General features: G+C 38.3%; 1 protein-coding gene across 4 annotated transcripts in view; it reads right to left on the bottom strand.

The window, feature by feature from the left end:
* Window positions 1–2376: 2376 nt before the first annotated feature.
* LOC127647329 (protein sidekick-1-like) overlaps window positions 2377–24620 on the bottom strand; it is a 474624-nt gene continuing 452380 nt past the window's right edge. The window contains exons 36-45 of one of the 4 annotated variants that reach the window (XM_052131502.1): window positions 17575–17690; window positions 16688–16874; window positions 15036–15173; window positions 13190–13351; window positions 12833–12958; window positions 10441–10605; window positions 7009–7146; window positions 6381–6501; window positions 6134–6263; window positions 2377–4908 (exon numbers count right to left, since the gene is read on the bottom strand). In XM_052131502.1, the coding sequence (XP_051987462.1) occupies window positions 4636–4908; window positions 6134–6263; window positions 6381–6501; window positions 7009–7146; window positions 10441–10605; window positions 12833–12958; window positions 13190–13351; window positions 15036–15173; window positions 16688–16874; window positions 17575–17690 (1556 nt within the window). In that variant the 3' untranslated portion in view covers window positions 2377–4635. Of the gene's footprint in view, window positions 4909–6133; window positions 6267–6380; window positions 6502–7008; window positions 7147–10440; window positions 10606–12832; window positions 12959–13189; window positions 13352–15035; window positions 15174–16687; window positions 16875–17574; window positions 17691–24620 lie in introns of all 4 variants that reach the window. The other 3 variants (XM_052131501.1, XM_052131503.1, XM_052131504.1) reach the window with 3 other exon arrangements.

Genomic DNA, 24620 nt, shown 5'->3' with positions numbered 1-24620 from the left:
GTTGGGACATTGTGCTTTCGAAAAGGTACCCAAGATATGGAGCTGGACTGAGATGTCCATCAATGGCATCCTTCAGGACATTCATTTTTGCCATTGGGTTGACTACTCTGCTACAAATTGATGATATGAGGTGTACCAGATTGTCTAAAAGCTTGACAGGATCTGTATGTTCTCCCTCAAATGACTTCACTGCAACTTGAACTTCAGACAGAATTGATTTTAAGAATGTAAGGTAGACATAGTTGGTCTTGTCCATGTACATGGCATGGAGCACATCTGCCATATAGCAATGCTCACTGGCCTTGGTCAAAGTGGAGTTTCAGTTCTTTCCACTGGTCCAATATACGAGTTACCGCAGGCTCAATCGATAGCCAACGTGTGGCACACACTTTGGTGATCTGCAGGGGTTTCTGACCACAATTAGTGGTAGCATACACTGCTTTGTATGCCTCTCGCCGTTTTGGGGAAATAGAAAACCAGTTGTAGGTTTCCCTGATTAAGTATTCAACACATCTAGGGATGGTTTCTTTGGATGCTGCACTGACAGCCAATTGTACAGAATGGCACACACAGCGGATGAGTACCAAATTGGGCAAAGCACATTCTTCCTTTAAAATCTTGTGTACGCCATTGTGCACCCCAGTCATCACAGATGCATTATCAGTGCCAATACCCTGAAGATTCTCCTTTTTAAGGCTACACTTTTCAAGAAACTCAACTATTGCCTTTGCTATTGATCTGGCATCGTCCGCCTCCAATTCAACCAGCCCAAGAAATGTGGACACAATTGTTCTTTTTTTAGCACTAAAATACCGAATCACCACGCCCAGGTATTTTGAGACACTGACATCAGTGGACTCATCCAAAAGGAGACTGAACCTCTCATCCCCCACATCTGATGTTATCCTTTTCAGAAAATAAGGAGCCAATACTCCCTTAATCATTTCTGTGCACTTGGTGCGGTGCATTTGGAAGTTTGTTGCAAACAGATTCAGAACAGAATCTGAAAAGGCAGCTTTGCAAGCCATACCTAAATGGTCGCATGCTAGCAGTGAACAGTGTTCTGCAATGAACATTGCCATAGTAGCTTCTGCACTTTTGGAGTTATCCACTTTCTTAACTAGCTGCGGTAATGTAGACTGCTTTGCAGGGTTATATGGTTTTGATTTATTTATATGCTTTGCTGTAGCACAATGTTTTTTGATGTCATACATTTTTGCAAGCATATCTGATTTGCAATACGCACAATATGCTCGACAGTCATCCCCAACTACTGGCTTCAGCCACCCTTTAAATTCAGGTAAAGACTCCCACTCTTTTCTGTACTTCTGGCTGTACAGTTTTGATTGAGACATGCTGATAGATTAAATGAAATGCGTGCTACTGCTGCTGCACTCAGCCAACAATTTTTGCTGCTGCCTGCCTGCGCAGCCTCTGTGTCCTGGCTATATAGACCTTATGTAGCCCCGCCCCTGCGCACGTTGTCTTTTGTCTTCACATTTCCACAGCGATCTTAAAGGGTAACTAAACCCTAAAACAACTTTTTTTAGTTAATGATCTGTAAGACTGGGGCTTTATTAATGCTGTTCATTTATTCAAGTAATTTTGTTGACATACATTTTTTGACATTTGGGTATAAAGTGTTTTAAAGTGTATTAAAGTGTTCACACCTTGCCGTGTGTTGTTTGGATTAGAGTCACTTTCCAAAAGTTGCCAATTTTTTATTTTTAATTGCTAAATTTGTTGCTAGGTGCTTTTTGAAAAAAAAAGTTGCTAGGGTAGTCTGAAAAGTTGCTAAATCTAGCAACAAAATTGCTAAGTTGGCAACACTCCTGTAGGGTTTGTATTTATTGGGGCGTGATACGGAAGTGGGCGTGGTGGAGGACCAAATAAGCCATGGGTTGTAACAGTTATAACAGTTCTGACAATTGGCGTGAATTGACGGGTTAGATGTTTTCACTTATTTGCGTTCATTTATTTCACTAAACAGAACTGGACAGCAGATATGACGGATGCTTTCAGTTGTCTTTGTTAAAACAGATGAAAAAACGACTAAAGAGAGAAAATATAGAACAGATTTACCGTTCTAGAGTTTCAAATACAGAATTACAAAGATTTTACTCCCATTCGGAGACTGTAAAGTCCCGAGTTTATTACTTTCGACTTTTTCAAATACACTTCCTGTTGTTTTTGCGTCCTTTCAGTTTTAAAGAGTGTACAGTGCGCCTCCCATTGGACAGAAAGAGAAATTTAGAGAATACAGACTGACCCACATTTACCTTCAAAATGTGTTTTGAAATAAAAACATTTAGTTATATATTTTTTTTTGGAAAAGATGGAAAAAGATAAAAGAAATCTGTTTTAAACATATTGTGTTTCACACTTTTGCTTTTATTCATCGTCATTGCAATAAGACCATGAAATGTCCATGAACTCAGTCCATTTAACAGGGAAGAAATCATTTCAAGTGATGAATTGTTTCCATTGAACCTTAAACTGAGAAATACATCTATTAAAAGTGTTTGTTTGATGAAATGCTTTTCAAAAACTGTATAAAAAGTGATTTGTGATTCAACTGTCATAATTTGTCAGGTGCATGTTGAAAAAATAGCAACAAGACATCTTTGTAGTTTGAGGCAGTTAAGTCAACAACAACATTTATCTTAAAAATAAATTAAATTAACCCTTGAACTTGTTTACCTAAAATGAATGTTCATGAAATACACTTGTGCTAAAACACTTGGCAGAATTGAAACAAACATTTCCATAACAGTACATTTTTGTTTGATTACTGTATTTGTTGTGTTGGTATTTTCAAGAACTGCAAAAATTCATACTTGCAATGAAAGCACAACAGAACTACTATACGTCACTTTTTAATAATAAAAAAAGAAGATACAAATTAATTTGCAATTGCACTGTAAAACTGCATTTTTTACAAGCCTTTATAAAATATAATCCAAGAAGGAAACATAAGACTTTATGGCTCCAGAGTGCAGTATAGGCATATGTGCTAAGCATCCATACCGATCCCCTCACATACATACATACATACATAGATACATACATACATACATACATACATTCATTAAAGGAATAGTTCACCCCAAACTAAAAACAAAAAACTAATTCTCATAATTTACTCACTCATGCCATCCCAGATATGTATGACTTTCTTTCTTCTGCTGAACAAAATTTTTTTTTTTTAGAAGAGTATTTCAGCTCTGTAGAACTTCACAATGCAAGTGAATGGTGACCAGAACCATAAAGGTCCAAAAAGCACATAAAGGCAGTATAAAAGTACCGGTAATCCATCCAACTCCAGTGGATATAAGTGTGGCTGAGAAATAGTCTAATATTTAAGTCCTTTTTTACAATCAATCTCCACCTATGACTAGCCCCAACCAGTTGGTGGCAAAATGTGAAAGTCACTTTCACACCAGAATGTGAAGATGAAAGTGTAGTAGTTACAGTAAAAAAAGGACTTAAACATTGATCTGTTTCTCACCCACACCAATCTGAAGACATAGATTTTAACCACTGGAGTCATCTGGTTTACTTTTATGATGCCTTTATGTCCTTTTTACACCTTCTGAGTTCTGGTCACCATTCACTTGCATTGTAAGGAACAACATAGCTGAAATATTCTTCTAAAACTCTTCATTTGTGTTCAGCAGAAGAAAGTCATACACATCTGGGATGGCATGAGGGTGAGTAAATTATGAGAGAATTAACATTTGTGAACTATCCCTTTAAATAATATCAAGTGAGTGTTTGCAGTTCCTAAGCAAGGCCAATCAGATGGAAACAAAACAAGACAGAGAAATTAGAACTTCGATCTTGGTATATGTGAGAATGAGCAGTGGTACTTGAACACATCACAACACTGTTTAACACAGAAACAGGTATTCTTCCAACAGCCTCCGTGGGTTTCTTTGCTGGTGAGCCGGTACAGAATATACTGGAGACATCATGGTGACATCTGTGCACAGATATCCATGCTTCATTATCCAGGCTGCGTGAACGTGAATCAGATCCATTAGAGCAGATTTACAGTTCATGCCCCTACGATCTCAAGTGCAACACATATATATAGCAAAACTGATGGTGAAATGAGGGAATATTCAGACAAGAGTATACAGTACTTACAGCATGGTTTTCATTTAAGTTTTTTCTTAGTGTCTTTTCAATGTGGTAAAAGGGAATAGTGGCAGGAATGTTTCCCATTAATTCAGATGGAATATGTGGCTCTCTTAATAGCCGGAATGTCTCATCACAATAATAGGTTGAAGACAAATGATTTCAGTTATGTCCTGTCTTTAAAATCATCTGCACAGACATTTATCTTTCACAATCAAGGCTGCAAACAGGAGGGACACATACAATAACAGTAACTCTGATTATCAGCCGTGCCTTTATAAAAATTATGTTTTAAACCGTCCTCTTCTGCGCTCGCTTACTAATTATCACGTTCTCTAATCAGCATGAGAGTTCATTCAAAATTCAGCGGTCATTGTAGTGCTCATAGTGATAGTTCTGTGGATATCAGAGTATCCCTTCTATCTAGTGCCCTTTTCTGTAACCATGGTGCCCGAGCAAAGTGGGGTCCGGATCCTCGGCCCAGTCCATCGGGCGTCACACGAATGAGGAGAAGCCTGTAACGGGAGTCCGTGAGCCTGGGGTGGGCTGGCCGGTGGGGGTGTAGACCCCACCCATGCTGTGCTGCGTGACCACTGTCTGATAGTATGACTCTGTGTCCCCGCTTGCACACTCCTCGTAAGAACAGGCCAGAGTTTGCTTTAGCCCCTTCTGCTGCCGTTTCCATGAGTTGAAATAAGACGGGTCGCTCATGTAATGGTTCACAAATGAGTGTTTGATTGGCTCCTCCTCACACTCGCTGTCAGAGTCCTGACAATAGAGGTAATGACAAAGAGAACTCAGAGATCTCTCAGACCTATATTGTGATATATGGATTGGATAAGTGGCTGTGTAATAAGCGTGATAGCATACAGTTAGCCGGTCATTATCGCAAAATCTGATCGGGGTGATCAGGACTCCGACGCAAAGTGCCTGAAAGGCTATATTTTGTGATAATGACCATCTAACTGCACTTTATCATGTTTATTACATAGCTACTTACCCAATAAATAACAAATGCATATAAAAGAGCGATTTGAGTTGAATTATTTAAGTGAGAAGAGTATAGTCTTTTTCAGTGTTGTGTAAGCGACTTTAAATCTAAACTTCAGTCAAGCTACTCTTTTGAAAAAGGTAGTTGTCTATACTACCGGCTGCTAACAAAAAGTATCTACTTTTAGGCAGATCAATATTTGAGAACTTTTTACTATAACTTCTGTACCCTGCCCAGTAGCTGGTTATATGCGCGAATAATGTGAATCACCAAAACCAAAAGAAGAAGAATGTGAAATTGAAAGTAGATATTTATAGTTAAAAAGGACTTCAATATTGATCTGTTTCTCAGCCACACCTGAAATGCTTCAGAACACATGGATTTAAACACTGGAGTCGTATGGAGTACTTTTATGCTACCTTTATGCGCTTTTTGGAGCTTCAAAATTCTAGCCGCCATACACTTGCATTGTATGAACCTAGTATTAGTATGAGTAACCATTGTGTGAGCTGAGAAATTCTTCTAAAAATCTTTATTTGTGTTCAGCAGATGAAAGAAAGTCATACACATCTGGAATCACATGAGGGTGAGTAAATGATGGGAGAATTTCAATTTTGGGTGAACTATCCCTTTAAATAAAATTATACTGTGTAGTTTATATACATTATATGAACTATAAATATAGTTATGTTAATAATATCATCTGAAATACAGTTATACAATTTAAAGATCATTGCTACTGTGCCATAAACACTGTTCACATTCAGAAATGAGCTTTATCTTAATTAGGGTGACATCATTAAATTGAAACATATAAATGTATACTAAATTCAACATATAAACCTAGAAAACATACTACTTTATTTAAAGAATTTCAAAAACATAGTGATAAACCTGTAGAACATGACGTAGAAGGAGTCCATGAGAATGCAAGAACACAAAAGAACGCACATTGAGAACAGCCTATGTGGGAATATACAGTATGTGTGTTAAACAATCTACCTCAGACTCCGACATGTCTGCAGGCCTCTCGGTCAGCACTGTGCTCTCTGTGGAAACCACGCCATTGTAGTTGTTACAGATGTCTTCATCATCATAGCGCAGTCTAGCTGGATTGGGTCGGGGAGGTGACCTGCTTTGGAAAAGACAGGCGGTAACAAAAGTTTACCAAGGTTACCATAGTTTTGATAAAAATGTGAGTAACCCCTGAAGAAACGGAGTTATTAAATATCGTAAGCTGCATTTATACCTGGTACCATTCTTCCTCAGGAAGACACCCTTGACATGAACAGGCCTGCTGTTGAGCTCTAGAGATGTGAAGCCTCCATTGTCCAGTGTGACCGTTTCCTCCACCGTAGAGACAGCTTTACCTACAGCAGTTAGCATATCATTATCCCAAAAACATCTTCCCTGTTTCATCACTGTTTTAACTGGACAGCATATACCATAAGTGGGTGGACATGTTTTACTGCATGAATAAATGTAAGAGATAATGCAGTCAGTTGGTCATTACCACAAAATAAAGTTGAACAGGGGGACTTATCACCTTGAAAAGGTTTATTTTGCGATAATGATTGGATGTACTGTACATTATCCCACTTATAACACGACTACTTTGCCAAATCATTTTTGAGCTGAAATGATTTTTTTAGCTTGTTTTTAGAGACTGCAGAGAGACAGAACACAAGCATTGCGGAGTAGAAAACATCTGTTTTCCAGATGAGCGATCAGATTTACAGTGTTGCTATGGACAAAAGTCCTCAGAATCAGAATCAAGTATTCCAGAGAGCTGTGTAATAATTAGTTGTATGACATCATGTTGGTGTGAGGAAGGATGGAGGGACAGATTTTTGGGTTTAGTTTGGTTTAGCTCACACCTGTTCCACAGCTCTTGTACTTCCTGTTCTGGCCATGCAGAACAAGTCCAAAGACCACCAGCAGCAGCAGAATGAGGCCACACAACGCCAACACGATGAGAAACCACCACTCCTCATAAAACGCCGTGTCCAGTTGGGCTGTGTATGTCAGAAACAATGAAAAACAAAACATAAAGAGTGAACGAAAGTGAGATTAAAAAGAAAACTACATTCGACAACTACATTACATGCTTGCCCCTCTGCCACAATGATAGGGTGTTGTGGGTGATTGACAGGGCATTAACATACAGTTACTAAGATGTTCCAAGAGGTTTTTAGTGTGTTGCAATGTGGTTGCTAAGGTGTTTTGGATATTTACTTACTGGCATAAGTCAAAAGAGCCTAGCCCCAATATCTGTGGTACTGTATGTATCGTTTACTGTATGTATATGTAAAGATACTTGAGATCTATAATCTGGCGAATTAGCTATTTTAAAGAAGCTACAAGGGTGGACGAAAAAAAAAAGTTTGATAGCTAATAGCACACCTCTCCTCCACATGATTTGAGGTAGCATTCATGTCCATAGCACAAGCAACATGTTATATGAGTTTTATGCCAAAGTCTACATAGCAATTAACCCTTTCTGAACCCCCCAACCCTGTGCAGTAGCAATAGTAATGCTTACTTTAGCAGCACACCTAAAGAACATATTTTATTACTTTAGAAGCAGCAGTGACTGAACATATTTGGAGCAGCAGTGACAGTGAGCTTATTGGCATGCGTCCTATCTCCTCAACTCTAGTGCTCTAGAGCAAAGGAGAGTGTGTCCCAAATGTGCCAGAACTCTCTAGTCATATGGTCTGACAGCCTCTGTTGGACTGCTCTGACAGCAATATTGAGCTGCAGTGACATCAACTCAAAGACAGATTTGAGCACGCCTGTGGTATGAATATTTCAGTCCCATGACACACGAGATGTTGATAACCCACTCACTCTGCTTTTTATTTACAAACAGACCTCTAAGACTTTCAGCATGCTGCATTAATTAATGCAATATTAATTGAGGCAACATGGCAGATTTTCTTGAAAGTACTTGCCAATGGCCAAAGAAACAGACAGACAGAGACAGAGAAGAAACCTCTTGTCTTTGATGACTTTAGTCTGTTTTTTGAAAGCTTGCTTCATATAATAATCAGCACTGCACTTTATTAATCTTATATCTCACACTGGACTGTCAAATATATTCTCCTCAATAAAAATTCTGTATATATTTTTTTATATACTCTTTATTTTTATTGTATGTGTATTCTATATTGTGTGTATTGTTTACTGTACAATGTAAATAATTATTGAGTTGTGTAAGTATGTGTACATTTGATATGTAAATAGTGTTGTGTAAATATGTTGTTTACTATAATTGGTATATGTCTCGTCACTGTCATGACTGCTGTGTTGCTCGGAACTGCACAAGACTTTCACCTACTGTTAAACTTGTGTACATGGTAGTGACAAAGTGATTTGATTGATTTTTTTATAACTTTAGATGATGACATTGAAATCTTGCTTTTAAATGTTTTGCTTGGTGCTCTTCAAGGTTAAACCCAAAATAAAACACTACCCACACTGTAAACCCTAATGCTGTCATTGCACATCCTATTTTTTTTTAATCCATACACTCGGATTAAACGTGTTTTTAAGTGTTTAAGGATTTTAAGTGTTAATAATTCTAACTATTGAGTACAAAAATGAGGTAATGGGGAACGCCCACAATGCATTGTGTAAAATTGGCCTTGAATTAGTTAATTATGTTTCCTTGGTCAAAGGGAACATATGGCAGCATTTAAATAGTTGTTATTAAGTATTCATAGAGGTTTTGGCTCTTATGTAGTATTATCTATGTTGCTTTGTTGCAAATAGCTGTTTTGTGTGATGACATCATAAGGGTGATCGGTGTCCACTTTAGTCTATTTTGACCCTATAAAAACTATATCAGTTCATCTTGTGCATAAGCAACTGAAGTACATGCATATATGTATTTCTGGGGAGAAATATGTTTATTTAATGATTGACCTAGAATATTTTGGTGAGTGTGCAAAATGATGCGCTACTCTCAACGACCGTGCCTTGTCTTACCCAATTCATTAGAGTACTATTGTTAAAGGCAATTTTTGGTGCCAGCGCAAAGTGCACGTGGGAGGGAGTATTCGTGCAATCTATGCGTCCATACTGTGGGTGTATTGTATGTTAATGAAGTGCCGTAAAGCGCAATTTGCTATTTTCCTGATAAATAGGTCAATGCGCCAAGACGTTTCAGAACCAGGTCTGTTTTCAGCACAAAGTCTAAGTTCAGTTCCTATATTTACATCCTACTTTTATGTCCAAACTCTGATCATCATGAACGTAATTTGATGTTCCACTAAATTTCCAGAGTTGCAGTCGTTTTATGAAACAAAAATGTATGAGATTTGTAAACTTTGTTTATTTTTTAAATATTATTATTATTTTGTTTATAAAATAAAATATATAAAATACTTCAGGTATACCATTCAGAGATACACAGGTTTTTGACTATATTTGGTCAAAACATAAATCTCCAGTCAGTGCTTTAGGTTCCTTTTAAGGCATTGGCATAGATGGCCTCAACTTCATTGATAAAGTCTCCTTAAAGGGTAAAACACAAAAACCAGTTTTATTACCCTGGATAAGGATGCTGATTAGTGTTGTTCAGAGTCCAAGTGTGACAAATTTAAAATGTGGTTAAGGAAATCAGACAAAAACAAGGCAATCTCTGAAGGTAAACATGAATAAAACCAAATAAATCAGAAAAGAAAAATTACAAATGAGATCTCTTTTAAATCTCAATTGTTTCCCCTAGACAGCATTGTGATTAAATGGAGAACAAATTGAGAAGTCTCCTTCTAAAATGTTTTTTGCTGAGCAAAAGACTCAATCTCACATGTCTCCTCTAAAGTTTCAGATAATATCTCAACAATGTCTCAAACTGTGTTCAGATTCTCCAAGGAAGCGCCGTCTTCAATCAAAAGTCAAGATTTCAATATGAACTCAACCTTTTCTCAATCATATTCTCCCAAGACCAAACCATCAGTGTTATACTATCTATATTAACTTTACAACATTAAACTCTCATCGAACGTCAACAGTTGTATAGTTTGTTTCTATATTTAATATCCTAAGGTATTTGAAAAAACCTATAAGGAAGTTGACAAGAGCAACTTCCGAGCCATATTTGTTACCTCTGGGAGGACATGATGCATCAAGGTCATATTGTTTTCATGTTATCATGCTCATCTGACTCATATGGTTATCAAGTTCACGTCTGACTTAAAATAGAATCATGAGCAGTAACTGTTGCATTACTCTATCAAAATCTTTTCCAGAGTTTCAGCGATGACTCATCATAGAACAAAAGTTTTTAAAGAGAGTGCAATTACCTGACATGGCAGCAGAGGGCGCACTCGGCTCACCATAGCCGAACTCATTGACGGCCAGCACTCGGAACTGGTAGCTGATGCCCTGGCGGAGGCGGTCCAGACTCACTGAGTGAGAGGTGCTTGTGGGAGGCAGGTGTCGCACAAATGTATCCCACAATCCCTCGTCTGCAAACAGAAAGGTCTCTTTCAGTGAAAATGTCATTGTGGACTTGGGTGTATATTAATGTTTCCCATTACATTTTCTTGGCAGATGCTGATATCAAGAGGAGTGAGCAGCTCATTCCCTAACATCAGATGTTGAGTGCATTATAACAGTGATGGCATGGGACCAACAGTTGTTGCTCTTTTCTATGCAATTACAATGAATGGGAACAAGAGCTTTCAAGCTTCAAAAAGGAACCATAAATATATCATGCTCATTTCCATACAGTGCAAGTGAGTAATGACCATAAGTGTCAATGGAAAATAGCATCTTGGATATCTACTAAATATCTCCTTTTATGTTCCACAGAAGAAAGAATTTCATATGGGTTTGAAAATACATTAAAGTGATGAAAGAAAAATCTGAAAAAATAAACCAGCTATATTTATTTATAACGTGTGAAATAACACCACTGTTGAAAATTAACTGTGTGAAAAAATATTATCAAGACAATATATTTTGCAAAAGTAACAGGCTTTTATATTGTCTTTTTACTGAAGCCAATTCTTAATTTTATCTGGAGGAAAATGCAACATAATTACAAACTATTTAAAGTATGCGAGGAAGGAGATATAACCATTCAATATATATATATATTTTTCTAATAATATACAGTATGAAACCATATGCAGATTTGGTTTATTTCTTACTGGTGAGAGGCAGTCACACAAAGCTTTGGGAACAAATTTGTTTCGTACAATGCTATGAAACAGGATATGATGTCACACGGGAAGGCCTCTGGTGTTGTGACGAATCAGGCTTAGACACAGAGGTAAGATCCATCAGCACAGGTTTTAATGAAAAGAGTAGTTGAGCCAGGCAAGGGTAATAACCCGGTAAGCAGTCAAGAACACACTTCAAACTAATCCAAATCGTGAAGCAGCAAAGAATAATCCAAGGAAACAGTCAATGGTAATACACAGAGAAACCAAGCTGGTGATAAACGCTCAGAAATGACAACTGCAATTAGATTGGTAAGATTTTGAAAGATACACAGATACAAAAGGATTAGTGGGGTATAAATAGCAAGAGAGAGTAATCAACGTAATAACGAACATGTGTGGTGTGAGAGTCAATTTTCAGGTGAGGAGGACCTCTGGTGTAGGAGAGCAGAACTAGGTGCAGATGTGACAGGTGTAATTAAAAAAATGAATCACCAATAACAAACAATATTTAACTAAAAGTGTTGAAATATATTGTCTACTCACTTTCCTGCAACAATAAATATCACAGCTTTGAAATAAGTATCCTTTGAATTGAGCCAAGAGGTCAGCGTGTGACGTTTTAGTCTCCTATTGGTCACACATCCTCTTGTTGTACACATACATGGTTAAGAGTTCACCAAGCTTGAACGTTGATATGCAGCATATTAAGATTTGTTTCGCATGAGCTTATGTTTCCGCAGTGCTGCATACGGATGAATTTGAATGGGAGTGAATGGAGAGCAAAGTGTTATGTGACCGCCCCTTTAGTTGTCTAAAATAATCACTTTTAATCTCAGGATTTTAGAATGAAACAATAGTAATGTTACATGTTGCAATTGTTGTTAACTTTTGTTTTAAGTTTTGTATTAATTTATTAATAAATGTTTTTTTGATTAGTCTCACTTCTTCAATTTTCGCAGACCCCCTAGTGCACCCATGCGACACCAGTTTAAAAACCCTTCATTTTTGTCACTCCTGTTCAATTCTAAAATCTACTAAAGAAATATGAAAATAAATGCACTGATATTAACATATAATGTAGCATTTTTTATGCCCTTTTCTCCCAATTTGGAATACCCAATTCCCACTACTTAGTAGGTCCTCGTGGTGTTGTGGTTACTCACCTCAATCCGGGTGGCGGAGGACAAGTCTCAGTTGCCTCCGCTTCTGAGACCGTCAATCCACACATCTTATCAAGTGCCTCATTGTGCATGACAGCCTCCACATGTGGAGGCTCATGCTATTTTCTGCAATCCACACTATTTTCTGCATAACTTATCACACACCCCATTGAGAGCGAGAACCACTAATCGTGACCACGAGGAGGTTGCCCAATGAGACTCTAACCTCCCTAGCAACCGGGCCAATTAGATTGCTTAGGACACCTGGCTGGAGTCCCTCAGCATGCCTTGGATTCGAACCTGTGACTCCAGGGGTGGTAGTCAGAATCAATACTCGCTTCATGTCACTTCTTAATAAGATGTACCTGAGGGTCGTGCTTCAATGACATAGCCGGTCACATGTCCTCCTCCCGTTTCCCCTGGTGTCCAGTGGATGTTGAGCATGGAGCCTGTCTTTGTGATAGACATTTCTACAGGGGATCCAGGAGATCCTACACAGACAAGAAAACATGCATTAATGTGAAGAACAGGCCAGCAATCCGACTCTTGTGAGTGACGCTTTAAAGCTGAACCAAAATCTGTACACCACTGTGAGATATTGATCCACGCTGGTGTGTCTGGATCTCTGATGAGCAGTGTGTAATATGAGCTGTGCTCAACAACAGAGACCCTGAGGGTTCTGTTGATGTGTTTGTTGGCTTGTTTGTGGTTGTATAGCTCACCTTTGACAGGGCCGGCTGTGATGTTGGCCTCTGCCTCTGGCCCATAGGCAATAGTCTTAGCCTGCACGCGGAAGCAATAGGTCACGCCTTTGGTCAGGTCTCGTACTTTCAGCCAACGCTGCCAGCTTCCCCGGATATCCACCGTTACCACTTTGGTCACACCTGATTGGCATACACATACAAGTATGAGTTCAAATTGTTATGTACATAAGGACCCTCTTATGTGGATACACATACAATAACAAACATTAAAGGGTTCATTCACCTAAAAATGAAAATTCTGTCATCCTCTACTCACACTCATGTTGTTTCATCATGATTCTCAGTTAATAACGACTTATATCTGTTCCTCACTGTAATGATGTGTAGGTGAAAAGATGTGGTTCAGTGGGGCACAAGGGGCAAACAGGCAGTTCAAGGGGGCATCAGGGGCAAACAGGCAGTTCAAAGGGGTACCAGGGGCAATCAGGCAGTTCAAGGGGTCACAAGGGGAGCAGAGGAACAAGGCAAGGTCAGGGAGAACATATCAGATCAGGCAGGTGGCCAGGAGACCAGAGCAGATCAGGGGGGCGGCCAGGAGACCAAGGAAACCAGAGCAGATCAGACGGGTGGCTAGGAGACCAAGGGAACCAGAGCAGACCAGATGGGTAGCCAGGAGACCAAGGAGGACTCCGGGGGCGAAGCCATGGAAGGCGGAGCCATGGAGGACTCCGGGGGCGGAGCCGTGGAAGGCGGAGCCATGGAGGACTTCGGGGCCGAGGTTGATATATTGAGCCAGGCTGAGGGAACAGCGACCACTAGGCATAAAGGAAGAGGTTGGCTCATTTAGTCCCAAACAAAACATTTCTTTGAGGGCAACCTCATTGAAGTTCACCTGGCATGCCAGTGAACAAAAATCCACCACATAATCCTCCAGGGGTTGATTCCCCTGACGAAGATCCAAGAGCCGATCTGCTGGGTACATAATGGTAGGTCTAGTATTGATGTTAGCTTGTGTAGCATAAGTTTAGTTATGATGTTAGTTTGTGTAACAGAGCCCTAGTCTAGTCCTGTTCATAGTCCAGTTTCAAGCTCCTGTTTCAAGTTTTTGTCCAGTTTAGTCCACGTGTCTAGTTCTTGTTCACGGGTATAGTTTTTCTTATTATCATCGTTTTGTTAATAAATCTGCACTTGGGTCCAACACAACGTCTTCGCCATTGCCTTTGTCAGCAACACAGCGTTACACTCACACAAAGCAATCTTATTATTTTAGAAGACTTGGAATGTAGTGTAAGTCATATGGACTATTTTTATGATAATTGTATTATTTATATATATATATACATACATATATATATAAAATTATAATTGTTTTGCATCCTTCTTAAAGATTGAAACCTCTAGTCCACATTTATTTTAATTGCATGGAAAAGAGCGACCAGTACATTCTTAAAAATGACTCCTTTTTTGCTCCATGGAAGAACAAAAGTCATGTGGTTAAGAACAACAATGAGAGTGAGTGAATGACAAAATTTTCGTTTTTTAATCAACTCCTTTAAAACCCTATTTACCTACCTAAGCACATGTAATCTCAAAATTAACTACAGTAGTTATATATTATTGAACTCTATCAATGCTATAAATGCTACATTCAGCTCCAGGCTTTTTACAAAAATGACAAAGAGCCACGGAAACAATAACAGGAAAATGAGTTTTCACAAACAACTCAAAACATCATCAAACCACTACCAGCAACATTTAAAAGCCACCATTAGAACAATAATGCTAAAACAGACTCTGACACTCAATGAAAACCTTCAATGTTAAACATCACTCCGCTATAGACTGATAAAGGAATCCCTCGCACCTTGAATAGGGGCAGAGGGCTCATATAACACCCTGTAGCCCTCCACCACACCATTGGGTGACAGTGGGAAACCCCAGGACACATTCAGAGTGCTGCTGGTCACCTCTGAGAAACTGATGAAGCTGGGAGCACTGGGCGCTGTGAGAAAGAAAGGTAGAGAAAGAGAGAGAACAAGAATGAGTGTAAGAAATTCATTTCACAAAATAAAATACAAGGGTTAGCAGAGGCAGATACACTATATTAAACAATAAGCCATTCGAGGCTATTTATTACAGTATTTTACCACAGTTAATGTAAGTTTTCTTAAGCAAAACATGAATCGGAGTGCAAAAACCCTTTATCTGTGGTAAAATCACTGTAATGCATCGGCTTGTGTGGATTACTGCTTTTATAGAACAGCAGCAACAGTAAAATGATTAAAAAACTAACACTAAAACATTTTTCATCACTACGTTTTAAAAACATACTTATTTCTATAACAATGACTGTCATTTCTATTCAAATTCCTAAATTTTTAGAGATTCTAATTGATTTTCTTTATCAAATTAAATGAAAAGTGGTCAAAAAAAGTAACTTTGGCACCACTTTATATATAATATACAGTATATAATATTTACACCACATATTTACACCACTTAAATATTTAAGGCAGCAATTAAACCTAAATGTTCCACACACACACACACACGCGTGCACACGTACGCGCACACGCTAGTGCACACGCACACACACACGCACACGCACACACACATGCACACTATTCTGTGTGTATATATATATATATATGTATATATATATATTTCTGGGCCACTAGCACCACCGATTGGAATTGGTTGAAAACTTTGTTTTTTAAACAGTTTTCTGAATACACCTCGGTCTGCAGTTTGTCAAACAAAGAGATAGTCACGCCCCCAACTCACGCTATTGGTTGAGTAATGTTGTTGGGACCGGTCTAAGCAGGTTGCTCAAAAGGAGCAATTTTCAAAGTGGCACAGAAAGACAGTGCTTACGGTTTTTGCGAAAATTAACCTATAAATGGCTTACTAATAGTTTTCTCTGCATATTAAGCTGGGATAGGAGAAAGTATTTTAACAAAGAAAAAGTTACATCATCTTTAATAAACAGTTGTTACAGTTCCAATGCTAGCAGTCCACGATGCAAATCTGTCCTCTTATGCCAGTGCAGCTTGTTGCTTCAGGAAATGTCAATGAGAAAAAGAGAGGGCGAGTTTCCTCTGTATGTACAAATGAGGTCACATCAAGACCATTTGAATAATTTTCAAATTGTTTTTTTTGAGGTGGTTTCAGCAAGGTGGAGCCCGAGGACAAATCACCTCCCTCTTGTGCGTAATTTATTCTAACAACATTTATAGAGTGAATGATTTAATGCAAAAAACTTGAATTGCTAAAATGAATGATGCAACGGTGATATAACGCCACATGCTCGAAATATGATCAGGTGTCGACCTGGTTTTCATGCATAAAGAAGAGCGAGATATGGAAGTAGACGTGTTGCCCTTGGCATGGTGTCTGCGTTCAGATTTATGGTAGTGCCTTTTAAGGTGTAACATTTGTGCTCAGGTCAGAGGGTGGTGCTCTGCAGTTTTAAATGGGAATTTAATGGCAGTTACGATGATTTGTGCAGAAGCTCACCAGCCTGAAGAGTGCGCCCCTTCCTGGGCTCACTGTACGGGCCGTCTCCTGCTGCATTGAAGGCAGACAGCTTGACCAGATAGTATGTGTAGCTGGTCAGGTTCTTCAGTCTCATATTTGTTTCAGGCCGGAAGAGAATCTTAACTTTCTCAGTTTCATTCTGATTGTCCATCTCCCAGTAAAGAACCTGCAGCAGAAAAGACTAGAATTTGATATATGTGATCCACAGTTGAGTTTGAAAGTCAACATGAAGCGGCATTAGCAGCCCATTTGACTTTATAATGTGATTACATGTTTAATTATTACATGTAATGTATTTTGATGAAAGATAAAGTCAAACATTTGCACTGATGAATTGCACACCAGGAATTTGTATTAAGTAAATATGGCAAATGTTTATGTTGACTTTAACAAAATGCTTAAATTATTTAATAAGTAGATAAAATGTAGGCATTTCATTCCCTCCAGCAGAGAGCTTGTAGTTTGTTAACAGATCCTGTAGAACTGAAATATCCTTGTTGAAACCAACAGGGATCTTTAGATTAACACCAATCTGCCATTTTACCACTCCTGCTCCTGGACATTTTTATATCAACCTCATGTATTTTTTAGCAGACAGTCACTCAACCCTAACCTGTGATCATTAATTCATGACCCAAATGGGCAGACCTTTAAACATACTGTATAACACTATTATCTATTATTGCAAATCTGTGGGGACTGAAGAGAAAAAAGGAATGTGAAGCCACAGGAAACAGATTCTATCTATTTATCTATCTATATTCTATCTTCTACCTGAGAGAGTTTAAAAAGGAGAAAGAGAGAGCGAGGATGGTTATGAGCGTATAAAAGATACTGGACGAGGTGGGTGGGCTGGTGGGTGTCACCTTGTATCCCTGAATGATGCCATTTTGAGTCTCGGCGGGGGGTGGTTCCCACTGTACCTCCAGCTGTGTGGATGACAAGGTGTTGATCTGGATACTCTGAGGGGCCACGGAGGGGGCTGAGAGAAAGCAAAGGAGATACTGTAAATACATCACTCTCAATCCCTCCAGATAACCACACAGATACAAAAGACGTGTACTGTGTTCTGCATTTCAATACATGCTTTTTCACTGTCATGGTGCCAGTGCACAATCTGACAGTGTTCTGCATGTATCCACTGCAGAAAAAGCAGTTTTAGGTGTGAAAAATTGGCTCTGCACTGGCTACTTAAACTAGCTGATCTCGAAAACAGGAACTGCTAAAGTCAGAGGCCCGGAGAGGGATAATGTCAGCAGAAAAGAAAGTTTGAACAACGACAGCAATTCAATCTTCCAAGACTGAAAACAAAAGTAGTAATCATTTTCATTTGGAAAGTAGTTTGTGATTGCATAATTTGTTTCTTTGGATTTAAAAATTTGTTCTCAAAACTCATTGGACTCATTAACAAAGACTGCAATGAGGCTAGTTTATTTGTGTGCAGGTTGCGCAGGTACGTCATCATTCAGTTCTAAAGTCAGTGGAAATGCGGGTCACTTCGGAGAGAAGTTCACTGATCGCTCTGGCAAGAGAACCAGCACAGTTTTGGTGGAAAAGGGGTCTCTAACAAACAGTGACTCCAGCACAGCTGTCACTCTCTGTTGTGTCTGTGCTAAAAGTCATTCATTAGTGGGGGCGAGACAGCAATTGTTCATAATCACAACAACAGATACAGCTACCCCAGACAGCAACTATCAAAAAACAACACATTTTACAAGATCAAACCTGAAAACAGCGATAACTCCTGGAGCATGACAGCTTGTCTATTTCAAGGCTTGAAAGTTAAGTTTACATGTATGATTTATGAGCAGGAATGAATTATGGTGGTGGACAGAAGGGTTCAAGAGGGGTTGGCGCAAGGGGCTACACTGAATGAGCTGTAATAATAAAGCACAAAGAAGCTCTGCTGCAAGATACAGCTGTTTACTGTCTACACACCAACTACACATCAGTTTTAAACAGCTTGAAACAACCTAAACTGGTTTGCTGGTCTCCCAGCATGGTCAATTTGCAGATTTTAGAGGGCTTTTGGGCACTTGACAGCTGGCCAGGGTGGGAGACCATCTATCTTAGTCAAACTAAGACCAGCCAACCAGCTTTTGCAGATTTAACCCTTACAGACAGAGCGCAGCAGAATTGCAAAAAGTTTTTAAAGCAAATAAATCATATCTAATTTTCATTAAATATGGAAAAAACATATGGAAACGTGGATGTTTTTGGTGAGGAAAAAACCTTGCATAATAAATGTTACAGGCTTAGGTCACTGTTATTTAACACAATTGTTATAACAAATTAAGCAATTTTCTAAATAAGTATTTTACCTGTTATATCTATATTTTTTTCTTAATTACCAACATGTTCAATGATTGAAAAAATTCACCCCTCAAAAATGCAACGCTGGGCATTAATGGACAAACATTTTATATATTTTCGAGGGCTGTCCATTTAACATGTACATTCAGTGTGATTAATTGTATAAAAAACAATGTGTTTAAAAATTAACACAGTTAATCATGTCACCAGAACGTAATAAGGAATATTCCAATCATCGGAGCAATTCAAGCTTGAATTCCAACTTGATTTCAGCAGGGGGCAGTAAGTGAAACTCCAGCTGTATAGGCAACGTGCAGCTATACAGAGAACAAACCACACTCAAGCTTGCTTGACATCAGCAACAGCACAAGATGAGAATGTGTAATAGCGTTCAAGCACAGCTGGATGGGGCACAACTCCGATTGCAGCAGTCTCTAATGTGATTATCTAAGCTTCAAACTCATTTAACTTGATGCAGCAACCTAAAAGCGCTGTGTTTATGATGCAACGCAGCCAAAGTGAAATGCTCCAAAGGCTGATTGATGAATTCAATTGGAAGATTGATTGCTGTGCACTATAGGCCAATGAAAGGCTTATGTTCAAGAATATGGAAATAAACAACATACATTCTAAATTCTAAAGCCACTTTTTGTATTGTCTTGTCAATGATTTGCTCGTCTGCCACAATTATGCATTTCAATTATCTGAATTATTATTTTTATAATATATATTTACAATTATTCATACATAATTATTTATAATGATTAGAATGATACATTTTGAATTGTGTTTTTTGAAGGGCTTTCTCAGCAAATATTTGTGATTAATTCAATTAATTTGGCATATCAAGTATTTAATTCAATGAAAAATTTGAATGTACACAATAGAGCCTTTTCAGTAAATCATAGACAAACTATTTCAAATGATTTTCATTTGTTTTCTGTGCTGTTCCATTATAAAAAATTCATGATATATTAAACTACATTACATAGATATTTTTTAATATACTAGCACATACAGTATATAATCAATATCAATAGTCCTATTTTAACTATTGATGAATTTACTGTTGCTTGTAATAAATTATTTTTTTTGTATACTTTTTTGTTGAATTTTGTTGGGAATTCAGAAATTCCAAACCCAAAAATCACAAATTTTATGGCTTTCTAAAAACATTTAAAGAGTATCAATATCAATATATTTGTATGAAACACACAGGAGACTCTACTGACAATGAAGTACAATACAGTTTTATGTTAGTATGTTGCTAAGCTAACAGCACCATACTCTTATAAGCTTAAAAATACAAAAGCACAAATGAGCACACAAACATTGGGTAAAATAGTAAAATAAATTCTCTCACTTCATCGGCTATCTTGGATAATTTTTTTTCACTGAGATCTGTGAACAAAAGCCCTACATGCGATGTTGCCTTAGAATTTGGCCAAACCGAGGTGAAAGGCATAATGAGATTGCTACCTACCTTCTGACACAGCCTTTGCATCAGGAACAGACCTCTGATGCCTTAAAATGCTGTTTGAGTAGGCACCTCACAAGGGTTTAGAACAGAACTATAGTCTGCTGTTTGTGTACTTTGACTGTGGCGTGACCGTAGGTTTTTCCGTAGGAAAGCATTCTTCACTGCAACTATAGGCGAATCTACCTCTGAATCTACCTCCGAATCTACCTCCCTATATTCGCCTGTAGCTCTGATCCCTCTTTGAATGTCTTCAGAGGTAGCCAACGTGATGTTAATCAGTGGAAAATTCATTTGTTTTTAGACCCCCCACCCCCGGCTGCTGGGAGTTATCCCAGCGCCTGGGCCCCTCTATTGATGCTGTTAATAACCTGATGTTGATAAACCTGCCTGCACTGCCAGCTGCTTGTGTTCTTTATAACAGATTCATATTTACTGCTTCATTAAATCCCTTATGAGAGGCCAAAAATGCTGCAAAAGGGTGAATAAGGTAAAAAAAAAAAACACACCATGCCATGCCAAAACTATCACCATGACTCTTTGTATTAATTATGTGGTGCTACTAGTGCAATCCTGCTTAGAAATCCATAAATAAACCTGGCAATCATTAGCTCAAATGCAAAACTGTGCAACGAGCAAAGAGCATTAACAACATCCTGTCTGTGCAGTGTCAGCCTGTTACCACGGCTGCGGTGGAATTAAACAGCAAAAACGACAGTTTGCATTTGTAGCAATTTGTCTGTGTTCAATACATTTAAGCACATAGTTGAAATTCGGACGTAATCCATCTATTTGCTTGCAATAGGGGGATTGGTTGTCCAATAAAGGCAACCAATCTCGTATTGATCATACGAGATGCCCCACATGAATATAGATCTGTTTCGGCAGTGTAGGTGATAAACATCCTTTCTTTTGTAGTGTACCCAATAAAACAACAAAAGAAATATCAGTTTTCTGTGGAATAGTTGGAATGTCATATCCTGGCTTCCACTTTTGGCAGCTCATTAGACAGAGCATCAGCTCTTCTGCCAGGCAGCTGGATATTATTCAGTCAATAAATGTACAGAAAAAAAATAGCAGTTTTTGGCGAAAGGACAACTTGAGCTCAACTTGAAGAGCACTTCAGCAGTACAAGCTAACTTGCAGGAGCCTGATGTAAGGTGGGCGAGAATGGAGAGCCAAACCATCTTTTTACTCAGAACAACAAACTCATCTTTGAACACACTGCTTTTTTAGTCATCTCTTCATATCTGTAAGCACTTCAGATCCATAAGGTGCTCTTAGCGGGTGTTCACATTTGAGTCAGACCCATTTAAGTGGACAACAAAATGAACAGAGTGAAAAACAACAGTTCTTCACATTCATAATGTCCATGAATCTAAAAATGGATTCAGATGTCATATTGGTCCATTTTAGTTGTGACCAGGTCTAAGTTAATATAATATTAACTAGGAATGTCATAAAATATCGATACATCATTTATTGATCAGCATATTACTTTCCCGATATGTTTTTTTGAGGCATCCATAAATTAACATTAGTCGACTTGCAATTAGAAGCCTAATTTGTGTGCTTTCCAATACATTTTCTGTTGGCCTTCCGTTTAATGTAATCTGGCATAATACCTTTTGGAGACTACAAGTGGTGCTATAACATTTACTGCACTCAGTGGCAGATTTAGGCATAGGCGACATGGGCAGTCGCCCAGGGTGGCATCTTGCTGCACTGACTGCACTTAATTCTGAAGGACATGTCATTTTGGTGCAAGTGGGAGTCCAAAGTAGCGAATCTAGTCACCATACACAAAAGTTACGAAGATACGTTTCTGTACTTCTTCAAAACTACCAAAGCAATGTTGATGAGTTTGCAGGGTAGTGTACGAAATTGGTGTAACAGCACAAACTGGATGATTAGAAATGGCTTGAATAGGTTTAAGCTGTCAAACCACAAAAATACATACTTTGATAATGATTTGGGGAGAATTGAATGGAAAACGATACAAATTGTCCTCGTGGCACTGAAGAATTTCGATCAGCCTGCAGAGTTGTAGCTGGGCGCCACAGACAGACACCGAGCAGCAGAGGCAGTGTGTGTTCTTTCATAGAAAGAAAATATTTCTAATTTCAGAACACGCAATATCAGTAAAGTGTCCGGTGTGCAACCCCATTTAAATTACCCTGCCAGTCACACTATACCAAAGTTGTGTTGAGAAATATACTTGAGGAGACAGAGACTATTGTGCAATGATTAGCCTTATTTATATCTGCAAAATATATCAATAATCCTCAGGAAAATATTCAGATTATTGATGCATGAAAAAGGCATTAAAATGAGTGCTGTCAGTCAATTATAATACTTAATCTTGATTGATCGCATGATTTTTCATAGGTGATCGCGAAATTGGACTATATATTCAATATATGACAATATATGTATACTCTTTATATACCCTATAGCCTTAATTTCCTGTCAAAATTATTTTAGTGCCCTTCTTAGAAAAGAAAAGATATGTAACAATAATGTTTTATAAAATTTTTCCAAGCATTTTAAGTAACATTAAACACTTCCCAAAGTGGAAGTGAAAGGATGACTAAAGAACTAGCCTCAATAGGTTGTGTATTCCTTGCAATGCCCTTAAATCTCTTAAAACCTCATTCTCCACAATATGAATTGGTTGGCAGGCTGTGGCTTTCTTATTTTTTGGTCTTATTAGAATTGGTCTTATTAAATTAGACCAATCTAAGTCTAATTACATTCAATGAATTACGTCATTGCCAGTGTAGTATTATACATGCAGAAGAATTGAAACTAGATGATTTGAATCTAGGATTTACCCAATCTTAATCCTGGAATTCCACAACGTCATAAATGGAAAGACGTTGGTGCCACATCTGGCCAATAAAGCTAACAAAGAGACTTGTCTAGATCCCATATGACTTGAAAACTTCTCTACAAAGAGGCCCTAAGTTCAAAGGTCGAAGCAATAAAAGACAGAACACACAATCTTGGAGTTCCCGAGAAACTCGGAACACACAAGATTCTGCCCTCCGATATAAACCAGTTTGCTACACTTAGACTCATCAGATCACCACATCGTGATCATTGTTCAGCAAACAGCATCTTAAAAAGGACATTTCATCTTAATCCAGGAACATTCTACACAAAGTCACAGTACTTTACTGACTTAACCTTCTAAAATGTACAGAATGCATTTAAAGCTCAATTTATACAATACTTAGACTCGTTAGTTAATGTTGGAAATTGCTTTGAACTGTGGTAACTTGTATAAATGACAAATTAATTATTATAGCCTGATGTACCTCTTTAAAATGTGTGTAATATTTTATCCATGTTGTATAACCAAGAAATTAACCAGTATGATTTGTAACCAGGGATTTTCATGTTTTGTTAACTACACGTACAAATATTAATGTAAGAATGTCAAATTTGGTAAGCAAACGCTTGCTTAGTTACATGGAGGAAGCTGATGACATTGAATATCATGTCTCTTGTACCATTCTCAAGATATAAATGTTCATGATTAAATATGCACTATTTTTGGGGAGATTTGTAAGAATCTGAAACAAAGGACCATAAATCAACTGTCGGAAAAGATGGCCCAGTTGACCACGTGACTCTGAAAAGTCACTTCTGATGGGCACAGGACACCTTTGGGGATGCGGCCAATTTCAGTTCAAATGTTTCCAAACAGGAAGAACATTCTCTCTTCTCTTATGCATCTGTGCTTGTCTCTCCTGCTCTTCTGACTGCTCAGACTTCACTCTGACTCCACTCTGACTCTTCCCTGGTGGTCTTCTCTGGATTTTGTCGAAACCCGATCCATGCCATGTGTGGTCCAAGGATGCTCGGGGCTCGATGTCCCGAGAAAACTCGTCACTCTCTATGGTTCACACACCAATGAGAAGGCCTCACTTCAAAACCAACCTCATCATTCATACAGACAATAACTATACGGTCTTACAGAGGCCCAAATCATCGACGGAGCGAACTTTCGACCAAGAGCCAAGAACCAAGCAACACAAAGAACGCAAGGAAACACCACTACACGCAAGTACATCTCCAATATTGTGCTCAAAGTGCTGGTGTATTTGCTAAATACTT

Source organism: Xyrauchen texanus, chromosome 8 (genome assembly GCF_025860055.1).
Source record: "Xyrauchen texanus isolate HMW12.3.18 chromosome 8, RBS_HiC_50CHRs, whole genome shotgun sequence".
NCBI classification, from domain to species: Eukaryota; Metazoa; Chordata; class Actinopteri; order Cypriniformes; family Catostomidae; genus Xyrauchen; species Xyrauchen texanus.
Note: the sequence above shows the minus strand (reverse complement) of the source record. Positions and strands in the feature narration are given on the sequence as shown.